The 25,275-nt window shown below is 43.9% G+C and overlaps 1 protein-coding gene and 1 long non-coding RNA gene across 4 annotated transcripts in view; one reads left to right on the plus strand and one right to left on the minus strand.

The window, feature by feature from the left end:
* Positions 1-25,275, plus strand: part of LOC129710956 (uncharacterized) — a 116,669-nt gene that overhangs the window by 90,842 nt on the left and 552 nt on the right. The gene's annotated exons all lie outside the window — the stretch shown is intronic.
* Positions 1-25,275, minus strand: part of LOC129710954 (semaphorin-6B-like) — a 334,781-nt gene that overhangs the window by 34,447 nt on the left and 275,059 nt on the right. For all 3 annotated transcript variants that reach the window (XM_055658270.1, XM_055658271.1, XM_055658272.1), the window contains one exon: positions 3,235-3,366. In XM_055658270.1, the coding sequence (XP_055514245.1) occupies positions 3,235-3,366 (132 nt within the window). The remainder of the gene's footprint in view (positions 1-3,234; positions 3,367-25,275) is intronic.

The raw sequence follows: 25,275 nt of genomic DNA on the forward strand, positions 1-25,275 counted from the left end.
GAAGATGCCCATGGTGAAGATGCTCATGGTGAAGATGCTCATGGTGAAGATGCCCATGGTGAAGATGCTCATGGTGAAGATGCCCACGGTGAAGATGCCCATGGTGAAGATGCCCATGGTGAAGATGCCCATGGTGAAGATGCCCATGGTGAAGATGTGCTCATGGTGAAGATGCCCACGGTGAAGATGCTCATGGTGAAGATGCCCACGGTGAAGATGCCCATGGTGAAGATGCCCATGGTGAAGATGCCCATGGTGAAGATGCCCACGGTGAAGATGTGGAAATGGTGAAGATGCCCATGGTGAAGATGCCCATGGTGAAGATGCCCATGGTGAAGATGCTCATGGTGAAGATGCCCATGGTGAAGATGCCCATGGTGAAGATGTGGCAATGGTGAAGATGTGGCAATGGTGAAGATGCCCATGGTGAAGATGCCCATGGTGAAGATGCCCATGGTGAAGATGCTCACGGTGAAGATGTGGATAGGGTGAAGATGCTCATGGTGAAGATGCTCATGGTGAAGATGCCCATGGTGAAGATGCTCATGGTGAAGATGCCCATGGTGAAGATGCCCATGGTGAAGTTGCCCATGGTGAAGATGCGCATGGTGAAGATGGGCATGGTGTGGATGCCCACGGTGAGGATGTGCACATGGTGAAGATGCCCATGGAGAAGATGCCCATGGTGAAGATGCCCATGGTGAAGATGCCCATGGTGAAGATGCCCATGGTGAAGATGTGGCAATGGTGAAGATGCCCATGGTGAAGATGTGGCAATGGTGAAGATGCCCATGGTGAAGATGTGGCAATGGTGAAGATGCCCATGGTGAAGATGTGGCAATGGTGAAGATGCCCATGGTGAAGATGCTCATGGTGAAGATGCCCATGGTGAAGATGCTCATGGTGAAGATGCTCATGGTGAAGATGCTCATGGTGAAGATGCATGGTGAAGATGTGGCAATGGTGAAGATGCCCATGGTGAAGATGCCCATGGTGAAGATGCCCATGGTGAAGATGCTCATGGTGGACATCGCCACTGGGGACGTATGCCGTGGTGAAGTTGCCCATGGTGAAGATGCCCATGGTGAAGATGCTCACGGTGAAGATGCCCATGGTGAAGATGCCCATGGTGAAGATGCCCATGGTGAAGTTGCCCATGTGGTGAAGATGTGGCAATGGTGAAGATGCCCATGGTGAAGATGCCCATGGTGAAGATGCCCATGGTGAAGTTGCCCATGGTGACGATGTGGCAATGGTGAAGATGCCCATGGTGAAGATGCCCATGGTGAAGACGCCCATGGTGAAGATGCCCATGGTGAAGATGCTCATGGTGAAGATGCCCACGGTGAAGATGCTCATGGTGAAGATGCTCACGGTGAAGATGCTCATGGTGAAGATGATCATGGTGAAGATGCTCACGGTGAAGATGCCCATGGTGAAGATGCTCATGGTGAAGATGCCCATGGTGAAGATGCTCATGGTGAAGATGCCCATGGTGAAGATGCCCATGGTGAAGATGCCCACGGTGAAGATGCCCATGGTGAAGATGCCCATGGTGAAGATGCCCACGGTGAAGATGCCCATGGTGAAGATGCCCATGGTGAAGATGCCCATGGTGAAGATGCTCATGGTGAAGATGCCCATGGTGAAGATGCCCATGGTGAAGATGTGGCAATGGTGAAGATGCCCATGGTGAAGATGCCCATGGTGAAGATGCCCATGGTGAAGATGTGGCAATGGAGGCCTGGAGATTAAAGAGTTATTGAACAAGACATGGGGGCTGGGATGGAATCAAGGCATGTGGAAATGAGTTCAGTGAGGTGGAAGTGTGAAGAGTGGGTCTGGGGAATGATGAAGTTGGATGCTGTGGAGGGCAGATCGCCAGAGGTGAATATTTAGTCTCATTTTGTTGAATCTGACTTTTGCTGGTCATGTTCAGAATAGGTGGGCCATAATTGCCTGTACTTTCATCTTTAACCAACTGAACATTGGAGTGAAGCTCTTCCTAATCACTTCCCAATAGTTTCATCTTGCCATGGAGTTTTTAGTCAGCATGCTCTTGTGTGATTCATGAATGGAAATTCTTTGTTCCCTGCTCAGTGTCCATTTGGAGCACTAATTAGTTTGTTTCTTTACCAGGCACTCCTGGGACTACTATGATTTATTCTGGCCATGACTCTGCAGAGTATGATCCTTCCCTTCCCTCAACCCACACGGTACCAATGAAAGAGCCAATGGTCAAATCTAACATAGTTTACAAAATGGAGTTGTTCTTCTTCTAATAGGTGTATCCGAACAAAAGAATGGCTTGGTGCCAAGTCTGAATGACTTTGTAAATTATATGGAGCACAATATTGAGGACAGATTGTCTTTTTAATAAAGACATTAAGATTTAAACCTGAGTAATAACATGTACTTCTTTCAAGGCCATAAAGAAGCCAAGGTTAAAAAAACAAATAGCTGATGCTGCAGAGATAAGTAATAACTTGTTATTAGATGAACTTGATTTGGACCCAGCTTCTCCTATATTCTGAAAGGCGATAGAATCTTTCAATCATGCCATATTCAGACTTGGTATGTGTGTTTTACTGATAAGAAAATAGTATAACTACACTAATTCCTCTTTGTTCTGTGAGTGGAGCCCAGGGACAGACTGAGCAACGTTTGTGCTCTTTGTAATTCCCGCCACTCCCGTCTGACAAATCGATTAAAGATTGGCTGAGTTTACTTTTAACCAGTTTGTCGTTGTCTGCTGTTAAGAAAGGAACTTTGACTCCAAACACCACCATCAACTCATCAAACGTGCTCCTAATCTCACGACAGTACCCAACCCCATTGATTCATTTTGGCCCACAAAAGGCCCTGACCCTCAAACCATCTGATCGCTAAATGCTCCTCTCAGATCCTTCAAAGCTCCTTTGCAACTCTGAGCCCGCTAAACGAGACCACAACCTTCACTATCTCCTTCCCCAGCCACTACCTTCTTTGGTGACCCAGCCTCAGGTCTCTGTCTTCTTCCAACAGCTCATTTTTATCATCGAAGAAATAAATAATGGACATTTACAGTAGAGAGTACATTCCCATCTAATACATCAATTTGGGTGCTTGGAAAATTAGGTTTCCGAATTTGTCTCCAAACAGATCCAAGAGATTTCATATTGAACTGTTCTGCCTGTTTATGGTATGGAGTGGATCATGGAATGGATCATGTGGATCATGGAATGGATCACTCACCTTGGCTTTGGGACTAATTCCTCAGGAACTGGCGTCCAGATAGATTCTGGGGATTTCTGCTCCTTGAAACGGCCGTCAAAAATGTTGGAAATCTGCTCCATGTCGAAGGCACAGATGGCCGACCCGGGAATGCTGGAACAAACAGAGACAGATGGTGCAGTCAGTATTCGCAACAAAGTCCTCTTACATAAAGTCGCACTCCCAATGTACCGGACAAACCACTAAACAATTCTCAAACTAAAGTCTCATTGTTGACCTACTTGTTCTTGAAACCATTGACCACAAGGAGCTCAGGCTGATGACCAAATACTGGATGGGTCACAATTTTTTAAGGGTTTCAAGGAAAGTTTTCTCAAGTAATCTGAGAGAGGGGCAAAATGCAACTACTGTGGGGCATGAGGCTGGGGAATGGCTGAAGTATCAATGGGCAAGAACTTTGAAACCAATGACCACCATTCTACAGTTTTAAAATAGTTATGGAAATAAATAGGATTGGTCCACAAGTTAAAGTCCTAAATTAGGGCAAAGCACATTTTGATGGCATTAGACAGGAACTTGCAACGGTTAGCAGGCAAAGGGATATTTGGCAAGTGAGAAGCATTTAAACTTGAGATTGGGATAATTCAGGATTAAGGACATGGCTGAAGAGGGAGAGTGAGGGTTTGATCAGTAAAAAGAAGGACATGTACGTCAGGCAATTGGGGTCAGGCAAATCCCAAGGAGCACAAAGGATGTTGGAGCACACTTAAGAAAATCAAGAGAACAATAAGGAGACTTGACATGTCCTTGGCAGATACGGTAAAAGGGAATCCTAAAACATTATAGAAGTATATTAAGGAGCAAAGGGTAACTCGGGAGGGAATGGGTCACTTTAAGAATCAGTGTGGTCATCTATGCCTGGAGCCACAATAGACAGACAAGAAACTAAATGAATATGTATTTACTGTGGATAAGATCATGGATGCTAGCGAATTGGTAAAGGGAACATACTGACATTATGAAAGTGGAATTGCTGGCAGCGATGAGGTGCATAAAGGTGGAAAAGTCCTTTGGGCCTGACCCAAAGTATCCCAGGACATTGTGAGAAGCAAAGAATATGCAGGAACTCCAGCAGAGTTTATTTCATTTTCCTTATTCTTGTTTGTAGTACCAGTAGATAATAAGGCAGACAATGTTGTGGCTTTATTCACAAAGGATTGCAAGGGGAAGCAAGCAAATTACAGCCCGGTGGTGGGAGGTTACTGAGGGGCAGGGGGGTTCTGAGAGACAGGGTCATAAGGGTTTGGGGACAGACTATAGCATTGTGCATGGGAAATCGTGGTTATGTTTTTTGAAGAGGTGACCAAGAGGATTGATGAGAGTGGGATGGCAGATATTGTCTACATGGACTTTGGCAAGGCATGTTAAGTTGGTCATATGGGAAATTGTCAAAGTTGTGTGGTCCAGGAGATGAAATGGCCTCTGGGAAACACCCGTAATGTGGGTGAAGGTTATAATTTGGGGGAAGTTGAGAGGACTCTGGGGAGAATGACATGAAATTAGTGTAGACGAGTTCAAACGGGTGTTTGATGCTCAGGGCAGACTCGGGCTGAGGGGCCCGTGTCCTTACTAAGGTCCTAGCTCTCACCGATCAAATGCATGTCATGTATTAATAGTGAAGAGCACACAATGAATGAATCCATGGGCAATTTCTCCATAATTGATGATGAGCCAGGATGGATCATTCTGGGAATGCTGAGTAATTTGAAACTCTAGTAAATAATTTCTGAACACAAGCTGCGAAGGGAACATTAAAAATCATTGGTTCAGCTTGGATATAAAATATTTAGCTTTGATCAATATTAGATTAAGCCCCATTATGTAAGCAGTGGGATCAGGCACTTTTTCACACAGAGAGTGGTGAGTCTGTGGAATTATCTGCCTCAGAGGGCGGTGGAGGCCGGTTCTCTGGATGTTTTCAAGAGAGAGCTAGAATAGGCTCTTAAAAATAGCAGAGTCAGGGGATATGGGGAGAAGGCAGGAACGGGGTACTGATTGTGGATGATCAGCCATGATCACATTGAATGGCGGTGCTGGCTCGAAGGGCCGAATGGCCTACTCCTGCACCTATTGTCTATTACCAGTGGCGCTGATATCAGGTGGCAGTATCTTGATGGAAACTCAGTTCTTGAAGGTGGAAATCCTTTGGCATTTCAGCCCAGCAACTTAAAACCAAAGCAGAGTAGTTATGAGCAAACCACAGGTCTGTGGATACTGGCTGAGAACAAGCTTGACTATCTCTGCCAGAACTCGACAAGCATCAAGAAAGGAATCTGCATCTTATTTGTTTGGGTTGAAGTTGAAGTTTGGGTTAAAATGCTTTTAACTGGCTTTCTTCACAAATGCTGGGTTTGAATGAGTTTTCCCATTAAATGGGCAATGCAGTAATCGTTGGTGAGTTTGATGATATTGGGGATAGTGGGTCACTATGTGACAACATCTGGTCTGATTCAGACTTTGTACGTAACAGAGAGAGGTGTGATAGGCACTTATTTAAAAGTTAATTCCCACTGACCTTAACGTTTAAGCTATGCAAATTACTAGCATTGCAATAAATAATGCAGATTACTGGAGTTTAAACCGGGGATGTGAAGTCACAACTCTCACTGCTCACATGCACGTCAAGTATTAATGTGAAGAGCACACATTTACAAAGATCATTCCTGCTTCTATCAGAGGTACAATTTTGATCCAAACATCTACATAAATATCACAGAGAAGTTGGAATAAATTCTTGGTAGTAAGATACAGTTTAACTGAGTTCTAAACCGTTGATTCCTGAGTCACCAAAGTGCTGGTAATGACAGGCCTGATGTCAGGAGACCAATCCCGTCACTCCAAGATTCACTGCTGGAGACACAGTGTGTTGACAGACACAAAGTAATCAGTGAAGTGAAACACACACCTGTGTTTCTGCTACCACTCACCTTCACTTCACTACATCACTGACTGCATCCTTCGACTCTCTTCTGTGTAACACCACATGAGTGATTCTAGCCAGGTCACATTTATCATTTTCATAAATTGTGAAAATTAAAGGTGGTTCTTGAACAAATGCAAGAGCCGCGAGAGTCAAAGTGTGCCACGTGAAACTGGAGTCAAATGTTCGGTGATAACACCTCTCTCTTGAAGAATATTAGTGAACCAACAAAATGTTGCCAATAATCCATTGAAATGAAAAGACATCTAGACTGTTTAATTGAAACCTTCAGTTCTTGCCACCGTAGGATTTCAGTTCACTCCCTCTCCGTTGCAGTAGCTGCATGCTCCATGAGTTTAGTCACAATGTCTTACAGAGCAGAAACTGGCCCTTCAGTCCAAATCATCCATGCCGATCAAGATACCCCATCTACGCTAGTCCCGTTGACTGAGATTTGGCCAATATCCCTCTAAACCATTCCTACCCATGTATGCATGCACCTGTCCAATTGTCTTTTAAATGTTGTTACTGTACCTGCCTCAGCTACCTCCGCTGATAACTAAGTCCAAACACTGCCATCATTCTGAGTGAAAATGTTGTCCCCCAGAATCCTATTAAATCTTTCTCTTCTCACCTTAAATCTACATCCTCTGTTTTTTGCATTCACCCTATCTATCCCCCTCATGATTTTATACACTTCTTGAAGATAATCTCATGAGCTAAAAGTCCCAGTTTACCCAATCTCTCCCGATAGCCCAGGTCCTCAAATCCTGGCTAAATGCTCACTAATCTCTGTCCTTATTCCAGCATGGCATCCTTCTTATAGTAGGGTGGCCAAAGCAGAACGCAATACTCCTAGTGCAGCCTCACCAACATCTTGTACTATCAGTTTAAGAAGGAACTGCAGATGCTGGAAAATCGAAGGTAGACAAAAATGCTGGAGAAACTCAGTGAGGCAGCATCTATGGAGCGAAGGAAATGTTTCGGGTTGAGACCCTTCTTCAGACACTGACAAGTTTTTGATCCATTTACATCAAAACTGTTGCTCACAATCTTAGATATTTCAATAGATTCCTCAACCACATGCATAGGGTTAGGGTTCGGGTCAGGGCCACAGGCATAACCTGCATAGAACCATAGCGAGTATAGAGCCACTATCCCCACAATACCTCAGGAGAAATGATCTTAAGCTGAATTACACATGGATGTATCTTATGGTAAAGTACTTTCTGGTATGTGGTTACCCAGTGCAGGTTATCAAATCTTCCCTCATAATTCATCCCTTGACAATCCATCACCTCCTTCAAAGGTCAACTTGCATCAAAGAATAAATGTGAGTGTTCCAGCACTGTTGACCAGTTCATCAGTACAAATGATGCAGTTTGACAGCCCCAGGGGTCAGCAGAGGATGAGGACACGACTGGTTGTTTGTGTTTAGGGGAGTGAGCTCCGTTCCTGAGAAACCACCTGCCTAGAAAGATCTTTTGATGCACATCACACACAGAATAAAGGAATACGTGCAGATTTATTTAGAAGTACCGGGCCACAGTTCAGATGAGACAAGTTCAATATTAGGACTCCAGACAGATTGTACAAAGCATTAATTTTGTCAACAGGATAGGCTGCAGGCCTGACACCACATTCATCTAAGATGTAGCTAGATTCTAACATGGGAAGTTGGCGAGTTGGTCTGAAGGATGAGATCAAGTGGGGTGAACAAGTACAGAACTATTCTAATTATTTTGTGAATCGTTACATCCAACAATAGCAAAAGTCAAACTGAAAAACCAGCATCTGCAGCTCCTTCCTCAAATTGATCTACATGAATACTAAATATGTTAAATATGATGTTAAAGCTCTTGTTGAAAAGGAAGGGTTCTTTATTAGTACGGGTGTCAAGATTGGGAGGAGACATGAGAATGGGATTGAGGGAAAGATAGATTCGATGGGCTGAATGGCCTAATTCTGCGCCTATGACATGAAAATAGCTGAAAGATGCACATATTGCATTTATATAGTGCATATATCCTTTGTAATTAAAATTGTATTTGTTTGAAATGCTAAATACTGTTGATCAGCATATGCTGCAAGCATAGATGTTGGACTTCTCCTTATGGAGCAGTAAGCTGTAACCCCCATAACCACTGCTGCAGCGGTTCCAGGAGGAGATGGAGATGCAGAGGAGACTCAGACGGAGGATTCTGAACCCACCCTGGCACCACCCTGGCTGACAGCCTGCACTGCCAAAGGCTTTTCATCTGGTACCAAGTGCCACTACTTACAGGAGCAGTTAAAGACCGGTAAAGGAATAATTAATTATTAAAAATTGAAAAAATAATACATTTAATTATTAACGATATGTGGTGAAAATTAATTAAACATTAATATTAGATAAAATACAAGAGAAAGTTAGTTTAACCTTTGCCTTCTCCGATGACTCATTGTGCAGTCAATGTTGACTCTGGCTGAGGGGCCTGGTCTGAAGTGCATGTGGGCCGTTAGTACATGTGGATCCAGGACCAGACTGGGAGCCAGAGGTGGGGGGGGGGAGGGGCGGGGGGGGGGGGGGGGGGGGGGGGGGGTCAGGTGTGTTGGTGCCCGCCCTACAGTGTGGTTCAGTCTACACAGCATGGCACAGACATGGATATATGGATTCCATTGTTCCATGAGGAACATAACATTGGTGGTGCTGAACAGCTGGCATAAGATGAGTACTTTTCAGACCTTTAACTGATATTAATATTAATAGAAATGTGTTTGTGCAACTTCAATTTAAATTCACAGATGATTTGATTAAGCAACTTTGAATAAAGATTAGCAGACAGCACATCTGCTTTCAGGCTGTCATCTTGTTATGTGTGTAATTTCCTATAATGTAGAATAGAATATAAAGGGAGGGAAGCCAATTATTGCCACTAATATCAGATAAATTCCCAGGTAAAAGGGAGTTTCCTTCAACTGACCTAACGATGCCCCTGTTCTAACAATTAAGATCTTACAGTCTGGTTCCACTAATTATTCTGTTCCAGCAAGTTACGCTGCTTTAAATTATGTTTTTCTTGCAACCATCAATAAGCAATACTGAGGCTGATTTGCAAGTGTAATGTGACATTTTTATAATGGAGTCAAATCAGTCATGGTAATGGCGTCCTAGACATTGGGCACTGCACCAGCATGAGAACTAATCCAGCCAAAGAATAACATTGCTGAAAATGACACAAAGTGCTGGAGTAATTCAGCGAGTGAGGCAGGACACAGATAAATTACATTTGGGTCGGGACTCTTCTTCAGACTCAGAAGATCACAACTTAAAACGTCACCTATCCATGTTCTGCTTGACCCGCTGAGTTATTCCAACACTTTGTGTCCTTTTCAGTAAACCAGCATCTGCAGTTCCTTGTTTCTACAATAAAATTGCCGAGCCAGCCTATAAATGTTTGCACGCAGAGCTCTAATTTAAAGACAATGGTCTCGTTGGACAACCACACCATGAAACAGAGACAAACACATTTGGAAGTTCTTAAATCCAACTTCCAGTGAAGTGGAAATTCAGAATAGTTCTCATTCCTAACTACCATCCAGGGATAGAGTCATAGACATAGTCATAGACTCACAGGGCATTTGGCCCAACTTGCCAACCCTCACCAACATGTCCCATCTACCTGTGTTTGGCCCGTATACCTCTAAACCTGTCCTATCCATTTACCTGTCTAATTGCTTCTTAAATGTTGCGATAGTCCCTGCCTCACTACCTCCTCCGGCAGCTCATTCCATACACCCACCACCCGTTGCATGAAAAGGTTACCTATCAGATTCCTATAAGATATGTGCCATAACTCAGGTTGCTAATCCACCCAGATTATGCTGGAGGTTCCTGGCAAGAAAAAATAAACTTGTTGATACTACCATGAACAATCTTGGCGAGAGAGTGAATAACATTTCTTCCAAGACATTTATTTGGTTGTGACAAAATGTTGGGAATTCATTGAAAGAGCTGTTGGACTGGTTGAGCCAGATGGATATAGGAAGCTTCATGATTTGGACATCACTAGTTGGAAGGGCTATGTGTCAGCAGGTCCTATGGGGAATTGCCGTGGTGATCAGGACTCAATACCTTGGTTAACAAAATGTGTAGGAAGTAACTCCAGAGATGCTGCCTGTGGTCCTGAGTTGCTGCAGCATTTTGTGTCTACCTTGTCTCACAAACAGGGAAGACCTTTGGGGCAAGACACTGAAGACTAAACAGCGTTAATAGCACTGATCCCAACACAGGAATCAAATTGGGGGGTTGATGAGGGCAACAATATTTATTAAAAAACTAGACCAAGTGCAGACCCGTTGGGTCTGTTCCCCCAACGTGCGGTTGTAGGGGGGGTAGCATCACACACACTAACTATCCCCCCCCCCCCGCTCCGCCCCCCCACTCACGCTAATTACCCCCCTTGATATTATATTAATATTATTAATGTGCTCAGAGGGGGTGGGGGGAGGGTGGTGGGGAGAGGAGGGTGAGGGTGATGGGGAGAGGAGGGTGATGGGGAGAGGAGGGGGGGAGAGAGAGAGAGAGAGAAAGGGAGAGTGACAGGGGGGGGAGAGAAAGAGAGAGGGATAGGGAGAGAGAGAAGTGGGGAGAGAGAGGAGGGAGGAAAGATAGAGAGGGTGCCTTTTTACTTCAACCCAAACAACCATTTGCAGGCAGTGCTTTTTTCCTCAAACTAACCATATTTTCATTTTCAAACCACATTATGGGTACTCACAGCTGTGGAGACATTTGTTCAGTGTTATTCAGAGCTCTGATTGAGGCACACCACTTGCAGAGACTGATTGAGGCACACCACTTCCTGGTTTTATAGTCCCTCCCCCTCCCACCAGCAGGGGCAGCAGAGAGAATGGGGAATTTTGTAAAAACATTAATATCTCTGTCATTTTTCATCAACGGGGAAAATCCTCAGCACACATGCAGCGGAGGGGGGCTCTGAGCGAGGTGGCCAAAAATGACGGCCGTAGGTGGTGGTGTTCTCTCGGAAATCGCAGCACAGAAGGCCAAAAGCGGTCAAGAACAGAGATTTAGTAATATAGATGATGATAAAAATCAAGTTGGTCCCTTTGCATTCTCATGAAGTAATGACAAATATTTTTACCTTACTTCTCCTGCATTCAGCATAAAAGTTTGGTTGCAAGACACTCTCTATTTCTACTTTGTTATCTATAATAACTTTGTATCTGCACTAATAACATTCTAATGTTTCACAAGTGCACATTTCAGCTGAAACTCCTTGATGTTTCTGTGCAGCCAGGGTGAAAAATGTAGCAGACAAGGTATAAAAAGAATTGCCTTGCCAGTTAAGGACATGTGGAGATTTAAATGAAAGTCGGTGTCAAAGCTGATTAATTTCCCCATTGGTACACATCTTCCATGCATTGAAATCTGTTTCCCACTGTCACACTAATTGAAATCCGTTAATTTTAATGATTTTGTCTCTCACCACACCTTGCTGCCAATAAACCAGGTGTGACAGGTAAATGTACCTGAACATATTACTCCTGCAATAAGGAAAGATCAATTGAAGCTTCCATGATCTTGTTCAGCAGATAATATGAGACAGATGTGGTGAGGTGCAGCATTTGATGCTCTGGTTATATTGGCTGTGACCAAGTTGCAGGGAATTCCTGACATAGAATAGAATAGAATGTTTATTTGCCAGGCGACCAGGGTTGGTGGTATTTGGGTTCGGTACATGATGGTACACTGCTTTAGTCACATTAACACTAATAACAACACAGATCACAGTAATAAAGTCCATCCATACCACAACACAAATCACAAATCTCACCAACAATACACAGTGCAAAAGAACAGACAAAGACCATAGACAAGACACTGTATACATCAAAAGTCCTTAGTATTGTCTGTTATTGGAGGGAATTGAGTGTTCTTATTGCTGAGGGGAAGAAACTGTTTTTAAAGTGGGTGGATTTTGTAGCAAGTGACCTGAGGCGCCTCCCTGAAGGGAGAGACTGGAAAAGGTGATTTGCTGGATGGGAGGGGTCCGAGATGATCTTTATTGCCCGTTTTGAGGTACGTTGGAGGTAAATGGAATGGATTGAGGGGAGGAGGGAGTTGATGATCCTGGAGGCCTTGGAGACAATGCGCTGTATTCTGTGTAGTCGAGTGACTGTCAGTGTTTCTGTACCAGACTGTGATTGAGGAGGTGAAGGTGCTTTCAATGATGGATTGATAGAAACGGACCAGGAGGTGTTTGTGGACTCTGAACTTTTTGAGCTGTCTGAGGAAATATATCCATTGTTGTCCTTTCTTAATGGTGCTCCGGTTTCCTCCCACACTCCAAAAACGTGCAGGTTTGTAGGTTAATGGGCTTCTGTACAATGTAAATTGTCCCCAGTGTGTAGGATAGTGTTAGTGTGCAGGTTAATCGCTGGTAGGCACAGACTCGGTGGGCCGAAGGGCCTGTTTCCATGCTGTATCTGTAAAGTCTAAAGCTAAAATCACACGCAGATTGTGAATGATCTGGTGATGCTCACTATCAGAAGAAAGAAGACACATTGGTAGGAGATCCAGAACACAATACCTTTCCAATTAATGTCATAATTAGTCTTATTCTCAACAAGAACTGTACCCGCTGTGAGCGCAGGAGGTGCTGAGAAACAACAGGTCAATGGAGCCTCATCTTCCAAATATCAGACCCACAATAACAGCCCCCTCTGACAACATGGTAGAATGTTCTCATCTTCTCTTGCCAAGCAGCTCAGTGCCTTCCCATTCACAGTGGCTCTTTGACAGGGCATCTTATTTACCATCCTGAGCGTTTATTCTCTCCATCATTGTTGCAGTTTCTGCAGTTTGTCCAAATTAACAATTGATCCCCAAGGCGCTGTGGGCAAGAGCTGTGCACGTTCTCCAGTATAATGTGATTGGGAAATGTAGACTGGTCCTCCATTGTCCCAGGTGAGATGACTAAATCCACACTGTGGGAGTGTTTTCATCACATGGACTGTACAGGTTACAATGGATGGCTCACCACCAGGTTATAAAAAGAAACATCCCATGGTTAGAGATCTCATCCTGGAACTCAATGCTTAACCTGCCTCATACAAGCCTATCACCAGTTGACAGCCAGCTTTACTGTGGAAGATTTACTGTGGAAAAGTCCCGCGGCAGATGACAAAAGAGCATGACAATTTGTGTAGACAATCTGAGAGGTATAAACAAAAATACCAGAAACACCACAATTCTAATTATCTAATTATACAATACATTAATTTTATGGCCAGGTGTGAACATTTGTGTTGGAGTTTTAAGAAACAAAATCTAAAGATGTTCTACTGACATGTCATCTTGCTACAGGTAAATAGTTCTGATAAGATGGTAAATGAATAGATGCTCTACAACTTGTTTCAACAGTGGAGCAACATGTTAGATCATTATCAGCAGCTTCCATTAGCACTGTCCAATGTTACATTAAAATGTGACAAACATATTTGATTCATTATATTACATATGGCCAAGGAGAATATCACACTTTTTACCAGCCAATTAAGTACACATCTTAGCAATGACAGAATATCATTAAGGAGAGGATTCATTTTTTTTCTATTTTAATTAAGAAATGAGAAACTGCATCATTTACTGCAGATCCTTGATGCTTGTGCACAGAAAATAAATCAGAATGAAGAAGAATAAATGGGAAAGTGGAAGCAGTGCTTTATTTTTGGAGGTAGATTTTGCCTATTTATGCTTCCAGTTTTCAGTCATGAATTTGGGGAAAATGTTGCAGAAACCCACATTTGGACATTCCTCACAAATGTTCTGACTTTCATAAATGGCCTAAATGAACAAAAGGTAGTATACATATGGAAATAACCACCATGTAGTCATTAATACCTGATGAAAGGAGACACAAAATGCTGGAGTAACTCAGCGGGCCAGGTAGCATCTCTGGAGAGAAGGAATAGGTGACTTTTCGGGTCGAGACCCTTCTTCTTCATTCAACCTCAGCCACTGCCCTTCAACAAAGAATTGGGATTAAGATGATCATCCTATCCCATGTTGATGGGGCCGAGTGGCCTACTCTACCTTCTAATTTATCCTGTTGTTACAAGAGAGAATATGGATGGAAGGCCATGTTGAGTTGGGTGAAGATGGGTGAGAGGAGGCATATTTGAGACTTGAGTGCCACCACAGAGTAGAGGGGCTGAATGGCCTATTTGAATGCTGTAACATCCATGCCTACAATAGGTGCCAAAGGCCACTATTCCCATTGTTCCTGGTCATCTTTATTCTAATCTCACTCACTGTGCTATGGGAGGCCAGGACATAATAGAAGAAGGGTCTCGACCCGAAACATCACCCATTCCTTCTCTCCAGAGAAGCTGCCTGTCCCGCTGAGTTACTCCAGTATTTTGTATCTATCTTCAGTTTAAAGCAGGATCTGCAGTTCCTTCTTACACATAATTGATAGAGAATAGTTTAACATTCTGGTTCCAGCAAGCTGTGCAGTTTCTACAGATTAGGCAGCCAGGGTCAGACTGACATATTTATCTTGCAAACCACTTGCTTACGGGGAGAAAATTCAATTCAAATTACCTGCTGACACACAAGTCTCATTACGTCACCTTTAGCTCAATAGTCCCATCAATATACTCAGCAGCTCAAGTCCACTGTACTCAATGGAATATTTTGAAAGCGCCTCATTAAATAATCCCACGGTTTGCTCCGACACCGCATTCGAGAATTTCGTGAATGCAGCAAATTTAGCTTTATTTTAGTTTAAAGTTTCATTGACTGTAACCTTGTTATCACCGGCGATTTCCAAAACTACACCCTGTGTTTTCTCACATATTTCTGATTTCCTCGTTCAATGTCTGCTGTGAAATATACAGCAAACAGGCATCCACTGCCATTCACTGTCCCAGTCAACTATGGAGAAGGCAGGAGAATGGGGTTAGGAGGGAGAGATTGATCAGCTATGATTGAATGGCAGAGTAGACTCTGATGGGTCAAATGGCCTCATTTTACTCCTATCACATGAATTTATGAACTGTGAATTATAAGTATTGTATGGAGATCACCTTCATCAATTTGCTGATCTTCATCTTGTGAATGTGCGTTCTTTTGCCAGACTCCAGCCACAAGGACCATTCATTCAGAGCAATCTGTGAAACCTGACCATGATTGTCTATGATGTAGACTGTTCTATTCACCAGGACCCTTCTAGATTCTGGCAATCTCCACTGCACAGCCTTTAACCTTATCGTTCCCCAGCCCTGCGCTGACAGTTTCAATCTCCTGGACAAAGTGAAGAAGGATCTTGATCAGAAACTTTGCCTGTCCATTCCCTTCAAAGATGCAGCCTGACCCACTGAGTTACACCAGTCTCTTGTGTCCCCACTGGGAACAGATTAGATTGTTCAACATCACAGAGTCATGCTGTTTATAGAAACATAGAAACATAGAAATTAGGTGCAGGAGTAGAGGCCATTCAGCCCTTCGAGCCTGCACCGTCATTCAATATGATCATGGCTGATCATCCAACTCAGTATCCCCGTACCTGCCTTCTCTCCATACCCCCTGATCCCCTTGGCCACAAGGGCCACATCTAACTCCCTCTTAAATATAGCCAATGAACTGGCCTCAACTACCCTCTGTGGCAGAGAGTTCCAGAGATTCACCACTCTCTGTGTGAAAAAAGTTCTCCTCATCTCGGTTTTAAAGGATTTCCCCCTTATCCTTAAGCTATGACCCCTTGTCCTGGACTTCCCCAACATCGGGAACAATCTTCCTGCATCTAGCCTGTCCAACCCCTTAAGAATTTTGTAAGTTTCTATAAGATCCCCTCTCAATCTCCTAAATTCCAGAGAGTATAAACCAAGCCTATCCAGTCTTTCTTCATAAGACAGTCCTGACATCCCAGGAATCAGCCTGGTGAACCTTCTCTGCACTCCCTCTATGGCAATTATGTTGGCTTAAACCAGTTGGAAAAAGATCTGACTGTCCCTGACATTGAGAATAATGTCTAATCTAATTAATATATATATATATTTTTAAATTACTCAGGTTATTTCAATAATAAACTTAGTTTACATGAAGACACTTAATCCAAAACATGTCAACGACCTTACATCTACCTTGTCCCTGCAGCCATTACACTTCATACAAATGACTGGACTCATTATCCTGCGCTGGGTTTAACCTCATGCCCATTCACCAGAACGTTCCCAGCCCAACAGTGGACAGACAGCTCCAGCTCTCCGTACTCTACTGAGAACCATTGGTATTTTACACCAAGTTGCTGCTCAGTAACGCAACATCTGCCTACTCCAATTGGAATGCATGCATTGATGGGCCGAATGGCCTAATTCTGTTCCTATAACTTACAATGTCGGCACGTTTCATAATCTTACTCTAATTCCTGATTGGGTGGCATGTGTGTGATGAATTAATGTAAACTTTTGTCTTGTTATCATCTCCTATATGCATAACTTCCCACAAATTCTCAAGGTTTGCCTTTGATATTTATCTTGTAGAGAGTCATAGAGTGATACGGCGTGGGAACAGGCCCTTTGGCCCAACTTGTCCACACCAGCCAACAATGTCCCAGCTACACTAGTCCCACTTGCCTGTGCTTGGTCCATATCCCTCCAAACATGTCCTATCCATGTACCTGTCTAACCGTTTTTTAAACATGGGATAGTCCCAGCCTCAACTACCTCCTCTGGCAGCTCATTCCATACACCCACCAACCTTTGTGTGGAATCCATGTTAAATCGTTCCCCATTCACCTTGAACCTATGTCCTCTGGTCCTCGATTCCCCAACTCTGGGCAAAAGACTCTGTGCATCTACCCGATCTATTCCTCTCATGGTTTTGTATACCTTGCTAAGATCTTCCCTAATCCTCCTGCGCTCCATGGAATAGAGACCCAGCCTACTCAACCTCAGCCTATAGCTCACACCCTCTAGTCCTGGCAACATCCTTGTAAATCTTTTCTGAACCCTTTCAAGTTTGACAATATATTTCCCATAACATGGTGCCCAGAACTGAATATTCTAAATGCGGTCTCACCAACATCTTATACAACTGCAACATGACTTCCCAACTTCTATACTCAATACTCTGACTGATGAAGGCCAATGTGACAAAAGCCTTTTTGACCACCTACGACTCGACTTTCAAGGAACCATGCACCTGTACTGCTAGATCCCTCTGGTATACAACACTACCCAGAGGCCTACCCTTTACAGTGTAGGCCCTGCCCTTGTTCGACATACCAAAATTCAATACTTTGTCATGATAAAATGTTCATTCATTTATCTTAATTATCTAAAGTTATTTTTTGGTTCAAAATTCAGTTTGATTTGTTGAAGTCATCATTCAGTTTGCGATCAATAAATAAGATATTTTGTACTGTGGCTTGGGGTTCTCCAGCGACTGGGACCGAGAGGAACAGCTCTCTTCAGAGTTGCCCCAGACGTTGGGTGACATGGTGAACAAAGCCCATCCATGTCCGTGACTCGGTGAGTCTGAGAAACCAAAACTGTGACATCCCCTGTAAATTACAGAGCTGGCAGACTGCAGCCGGAGAAAGTCAGTAGGAACTGTGTCTAAGGATGGACCCTGGACAGAAATAGCTGCCGCCTGCCCACTTGTGTGGATACAAGCAGCCTGGGTAGACTAAATGTGCAGGAAAGAGCAGCAGATGCTGGTTTAAATCGAAGATAGACATAAAATGCTGGAGTAACTCAGTGGGACAGGTAGCAGCTCTGTGCTTCTCCATCATCATAGAATATTCACAGCTCTCTCAGAAACGCAGTGAGTAACGAGAGCAATTTTCTCAATCCTTGCTGACAGACGTTTACAAAGATGAGTAATAGCAGCGTGCATTGGAAAGGCTCAAACGCTAAACATAGAATTCAGGCTCCCCTACCGTGTGTTAAAAATAACTGGGATTAGCGGCAGATGTAGATGTCAAGGTCCACGTTGACAAGATCTCTTTATCTAACATCGCTGAACAAACTGCTCAGCAGAGACCTTCTCTCTCCCAGTCTGAACCTGACAAATATTTGAATGTTCATTGTGCCCTGGCATCATTGTAGACAGAGGAGAATGATATGATGTTTGGCATTGCATTGTTCCAGGGTGAAGGGGCTTGGGGCTTGGTGCATAGTCTGCACTGCATTCAAGTTATGTAGTGTAGAGGCACCTACTGGTGGCTTGGGGCATCACGAACCCTCGCTCTTGGCTGGCGCAGTCATGTGATGGCGAGAGTGTTTTCGCAGACTTTTGTATAAATTTATTCAAGCTCCAACCTGTTAGAAGGAGCTTCGTATTTTTGGCGTTTGAGTAAATCACTTTATTCTCGTTCAAAATAAAGAATCTTACTTTACTCAATCGACTCGACTCGCCAAAGTGGTGACCCCGTCAGTCCAGTCATTTATTCGGACTTCAACCATGCAAGCCGTCTCTAACCCCGACGCCAAGCTCCCCCAGCCAAATGCTGTGGGCCTGAAACTGCCCGTTTTCTGGGCGGAGCAGCCAATTCACCCACATTGAGGTCCAATTCCAACTTAGAAATATCGTCGTGGACACCAGCCGATATTTCTACGTGGGTCGGGGCACTTAGCCAAGAGACGGCCACCTGGTTGCTGCCCCACCTGTAGGATCCTACAGCAAGTACGAGGGCCTCAAGGCCCGGCTACTCCGCACGTTTGGGCTCAGCAGCTGCGATCGCGCCACAGCCTGCTCCACATAGACGGCCTCGGAGATTGGAAGCCATTCGCACTCATGAGTGAGATACTCGCTCTGATGGACGGCTACCGGTTTGAGCAGGCCTTCCTAGAGCAGATGCCCGATGACATCCGCCTGCTCCTGGTGTTGGCCGACCCCCTGCAGCTTTTTTTCCAAGGTGGACCTGGTCCACGGCTAGTTCCCTCGGCCGCTCACCATCAAGGGGCTGCAGGAGTTTGTCGGCACGGTGAACCTTTACCATTGTTTCGTGCCGGAGACTGCCAGGGTCATGCGGCCTTTGTTTCAGTGCTCGCTGGTAAACCACAGGACCTCGTGTGGACAGCCAAGGCCGTGGCTGCGTTCGATGGTGTGAAGGAGGCGTTGGCCAAAGCCACCATTACATTGCACAGTAAAGTAAAAGGGTACAAGGTCTCTGTACAATTTTGTAACCATTGTTACGTTGTTGCCTACATCAGCTATACATGATCATGACCCTACATGGGATGTGGCCCAGTCCATCACTCACACTAGACTCCCCACCAGTGACTCCATCCACGTGCCTGGGAAAAGCAGCCAACATCATCAAAGATCTGTCCCAACCCAGTTATTCCTTCTCCCTGCTCCCATTAGACAGAAGGTACAGAAACATGAGAGTGTGCACCTCCAGACTTGGGAACAGCTTCTTCCCCTCTGTTGTCAGGCTTCTGAACGTCTGAGTCACCTCTACCCCATTGTGGACATTGGACTTTGTCTGTGGAACTGATGCACTACAATGCTGAGAACTATATTCTGCTCTCTATCTTCCCCTTTGCTCTGACTGTTGTATTTGAGTTTGACGATTGTATTTAAGTACGGTTGGTGAAGGAAGGAACTGCAGCTGCTAGTGAGTCTGATCTGGTTGGATAGTTTGCAACAGACAACTTTCCACTGTACCTCGATACATGTGACAATAATAACCCTAAACCTAAAAGATACAAATCAAATCGTCTTTTGATCAAAGAGTCCAATGAGTTATGATCTTATTGAGATAAACAAGAAGGTGACAGGGTAGACGTTGAGATGTTGCCACCGGTGGGAGAGTCTTGATCGCTGGTACATGCTTGTAAGCGACAGGTGATTTATAACTGAGACACAGACATTTCTTCTCACAGAAAGTACTGAGTTTCTGGAATTCTTTATCCCAGAGAGTTGTGGAGCCGACTTATTACAAGTATTTAAAGTGGAGGTGGATGGATTTTTGAAGGGTCATTGGTTGAGGGAAATGGGGAATTGGCACAGAAGAAGAGTTGAGATCTGGGGTAGAACAACTCTGACATAAGATTAATTTTCATCCCCTTGCTTATCAGAAATTTTAACAATTTTTCTACTTTGGACTCCTAATTTTACACACCTCAATCTCATGGCCACCTCTGTTCCAAAGAAAACCAACTCAATCTCATCCAATCTTTCAGCATAGCTATAATTTTCCAGTCCTTGCATTCTCTGCAGTGTAATCACATCCAGGGCAATCAGAAGGCGTCTGTCCATTCTTGCTTGCTTGTTTTTACAGGGAATCAAGACTGTTCCTGGCGAACACTTGTCATATATCACCGGACAGATTAATAACATGACGGTTGAAGCTGTCAACACCTGCTGTTTCCAAAGGCATGTTGTCCGCACTGACAGTGGAAACTCTGGATGATCTTTCTCTCTGAAGCTCAGCGGCAATAAAACCAATTCCTGAATCACTGCTGCCTGAGATTACGTAACTAGGCAACACAACCAGGATTAAACCTTCAACCCATTGATGTCTGCAGTTTAGTCCCTGCAGTGCCTTTATCCATTGTATTGTAATGCATTTCTTCAACCACTATGGTTTCAGGCAAGGATATGCTTCCATCAGGATCACCCAGGTAGTTAAACAAAATTCACAACATGAAGCTTTGATCCGAGGCTGATTTAAAATGTCATGCTTGAGAAGTGAGTTGGGTCTTCCCACTGAAAACTCTTTGATGTTGGCACAGCTCGAAGTAAGATCAACGGCACTGGTCTGGGAGAGAGATTGTGTATTCCACACACAGCCTCTTCTTTATCTCATTGTTTTCCTATTTATCATATTTAGACCAATTAACTATCTATTTCAAAGCTTCAACTAATCCAATATTTCCACATCGCTGCAAATTCTAGCAATATTCTTGTGAATATCTTCTGCAGCCTCCACAGTGAATCACAAGGCACCAATTCCTGCTTAGTTTAGTTTAGTTTAGAGATGCATCGCAGAAACAGATGCACTCGCAGAAACAGGCCCTTCAGCTCTCCAAGTCCGCATCGACCAGCGATCATCGCACATTTGCTGTGTTGTGTTACCAAGGGGCAAATCAAACTGTCAAATAAGATGCCGTGGAACTGTGCTGGCAGCAATATATTATATCTCAATATAAATCCCAGCACAGCACCTCACGTGGAATTGAAAACCTATGTCACTCACCACTCATGATGTCCAATTGCACCCACTTAAATCAGACTCCTTTTACATGCTTTTTACCTTCAAAAACATGGAAGGTAAAACTTTAAGAAAGGTAAGCAATATGCCTCTTTAACTGGAAATTTGAGGAGAAATTCTCTCTTTAGATTTCCCTGCTGCTCGAGGATATGCAGTCAGTTCATGTTAATTAAAATTGAGTACAAAACAAGTGGAGCTTGTGGTGTTTTATTAAAACACAATGTTAATTGCTCTCAGTAAATGAAGGATTATGAACTATTTTCAAGGATTTAATTTGCCCCCTTAGACTATTATCCTATAAACACCAAATTAAGTCATTGGTGGATGATGGAAAGTGTAAACTGAAAAAAAAGAGTAATTTTCCACTCACATGCTCACAAATATAAATGTGTTAATGGATTCCAGGTTATGGAAATATAGTCCCAATGGGAGCAAATAAAATTATTCCACTGAGTGTAACGAGTCGAATTTGAATGAATACCAATGTAATGAATGATTAAAGAGTGGACAAGGGTTTTTAAATTCAGGTGAGTTGCTGCACCAGTTTTTCTATGGAGAAACATGTAGAAAGGAACTGCAGATGCTGGTTTATACCAAGATGCTGGAGTAACTCAGTGGGAAAGGCAGCATCTCTGGAGAGAAGGTAGACATGCTGAGTTACTCCAGCATATTGTGTCTGTCTTTTATATTTTATATTTTTCACACAGAGAGTGGTGAATCTCTGGAACTCTCTGCCACAGAGGGTAGTTGAGGCCAGTTCATTGGCTATATTTAAGAGGGAGTTAGATGTAGCCCTTCTGGCTAAGGGGATCAGGGGGTATGGAGAGAAGGCAGGTACGGGATACTGAGTTAAATGATCAGCCATGATCATATTGAATGGCGGTGCAGGCTCGAAGGGCCGAATGGCCTACTCCTGCACGTAATTTCTATGTTTCTATGTTTCTATATACACAAACTTGAATTAAACACTGTGTTCCACTGGTAGGAATCAGCCTGGAATGAAAACAGAAAGGTAGTAAAATTAAATTGGAAATGTTCTCCTTGATATAGTGACATGATAGCTTCCGCCAGCATGTATTCAGATCGTCAAGCTAGCAGCTGGCACCTGCAACAGTGCTGCACTGCTTCTGGCACAGAGACTGGAGTTAACACAAAGTACAGTTGAGCAGGATAGTAGCTGACAAAATGTGTCGGAAGGAACTGTAGGTGCTGGTTTAAACCGAAGATAGACACAAAATGCTGGAGAAACTCAGCGGGACAGGCAGCATCTTTGGAGAGAAGGAATAGGTGACATTTCAGGTCGAGACTGAAGTGGCTAAAGAAGGATCTCGACCCAAAATGTCATCCATTCCTTATGTCCAGAGATGCTGCCTGTCTCACTGAGTTATCTTAGGATGATAGCAATGCGTGTTTGAAAGGGCCTCTGACTGTAAGTGTACACTACTCATCAAAGCCCTTGGTTCTGTCAGACCCTGATGGAATGTGATGGTCCACCCTCCGGCTGGTCCTCCACCATGCTGGACCCATTGGCCAAATGCCATGTGACTGACCCTCGTGCTTGACCATCCTGTCACCACCCACACAGAACTATACAATCAGATCAGCCAACATCCACTGACAGATTGCAAGAGGTCCTCGGGTCACTTGATAGATACATTTGAGATCTAATTCCAAGTTGGTTACTGCTCCTTGACCCAGGGCTCTTGCAACATTTCGAAGGTCAGCAAACATGGTGCTGAAAAAATGTATAATTGAGAAAAGTCATTGAGTCCTACAGTATAGAAACAGGCCCTTCGGTCCAACTTGCCCACACTGGCCAACATGTCCCATCTACACTAGTCCCACCCATCTGCGTTTGGCCCATATCCTTCCAAACCTGTCCTATTCATGTACCTGTGTCTAACTGTTTGAACATTGGGATAGTCCCAGCCTCAACTACCTCCTCTGGCAGCTCGTTCCATACACCCACCGCCCTTTGTGTGGAAAATTTACCCTCAGGTTCCTATTAAATCTTTCCCCGAAGAGTGTTCCTTTTAATGTTGGGAACCAAAACCAAAGCTGGAAAGGAAAAATCTTCATTGAACAATGATGAGTGTTCTATTTGAAGCTATTCTCACCAATAATGACCAGCACAATCCCATAATCATTGGGACACATCTCTCCAACCCCTGGAATGTGTTGATCCTCTGTGGGGTAATCCCGTGACTAAAGAGGCGAGGTGCTGACCTGTGTTGTGTGCCAGAGAGAAACAACCTTTGGACATCTGAAGACTATCCTGTTTATATTATTGAACGCAAAGGAATCAAAGGGCAATCGTTATTCTGCATGTTGGGCTGAGGAGAAGTGTATTGGCCCAGACTGGTTCACACAAACCCACACTCCCAACAGAGCGTGCAGATTTGTGAACCTCACCCAACTTCTTCCTGAAAGTCACAGCATCTCTGGAGAGAAGGAATGGGAGACTGATGATTCTTGAGTCTGAAGAAGGGTCTTGACCCAAAACCTTTCTCCAGAGATGCTGCCTGTCCCGCTGAGTTACTCCAGCATTTTGTGTCCATTCTTTCCTTATTTCCTAATTAGATTTATTAGTAATTTTCTTGAAATCTTATGCCTTCTGCTTTTGGTTCTGTTACAAATGGAACCATTGTGTCCACAACCACAATGTTAAACTGTACGTCGACCTGGATCATTTAAAGTCCTACCTGATATGTGTAGTTTGTTATCTCTGTTAACATGTTTGGAAATATTTAGCATTATTGTGACAAACCATGAAATGTTCCCCACCGTTTATACACGAGCTGTTGATGTCAACACACTCAGATGATGCTGTGACATCAATCGAGCTGCCTCTTGTGTTACATTGTGGACTGTGGCTATCATGGGGTCTGTAGCAGAGTTATCTGCTCCAGATAACACTGACAGCAACAGTTCCCATGATTTTCACTGGGATTTTTGCCAGAGGTCTTGCAGAAAATGGAGCAGAGCTACGCTTTAGACTTAGTGCATCCAGTTTAAGGTCCAATACCAGTTTAAGATAAACTTGGTGCTAGTGAATTCAATACTCCTTAAATGGGAACTTTGATTCAAATTCAAAATTCTACATGGCAGCTGATATATTGAATTTATTAACATAATAATCTGGGATTTGAAAAAAAAGGAGCTGTTATTAGTATTAGACCACAGGAATATTGACTGGATGTAATTACTTACTTGGAACTGCCTTTATTCAAACGTGTGGAGTTGATGATCTCGCCTGGGTTCATCTAGTGGCCTCTGCATAGTTGTATAGTCACACAGCACGGAAACAGGCCCTTCGGCCCAACTTGCCCCATCTACACTAGTCCCACATGCCTGCACTTGGCCCATATCCCCCTAGATCTGTCCTATCCATGTACCTATCTAACTGTTTCTTAAACATTGCAATAGTCCCAGCCTCACCTACCTCCACCAGCTGCTCGTTCCATACACCCATCACCCTTTGTGTGAGAAGGTTACCGCTCTGGTTCCTAAATCTTTCCCCCCTTCACCTTAACCCTTTGGCCTCTGGTTCTCGATTCCTTCACTCTGAGCAAGATACATTTTGCGTTTACCCGATCTATTCCTCTTATAGAAACATAGAAACATAGAAATTAGGTGCAGGAGTAGGCCATTCGGCCCTTCGAGCCTGCACCGCCATTCAATATGATCATGGCTGATCATCCAACTCGGTATCCCGTACCTGCCTTCTCTCCATACCCCCTGATCCCTTTAGACACAAGGGCCACATCTAACTCCCTCTTAAATATAGCCAATGAACTGGCCTCAACTACCCTCTGTGGCAGAGAGTTCCAGAGATTCACCACTCTCTGTGTGAAA

The sequence above is a fragment of the Leucoraja erinacea genome, chromosome 29, assembly GCF_028641065.1.
Source record: "Leucoraja erinacea ecotype New England chromosome 29, Leri_hhj_1, whole genome shotgun sequence".
NCBI lineage: Eukaryota > Metazoa > Chordata > Chondrichthyes > Rajiformes > Rajidae > Leucoraja > Leucoraja erinaceus.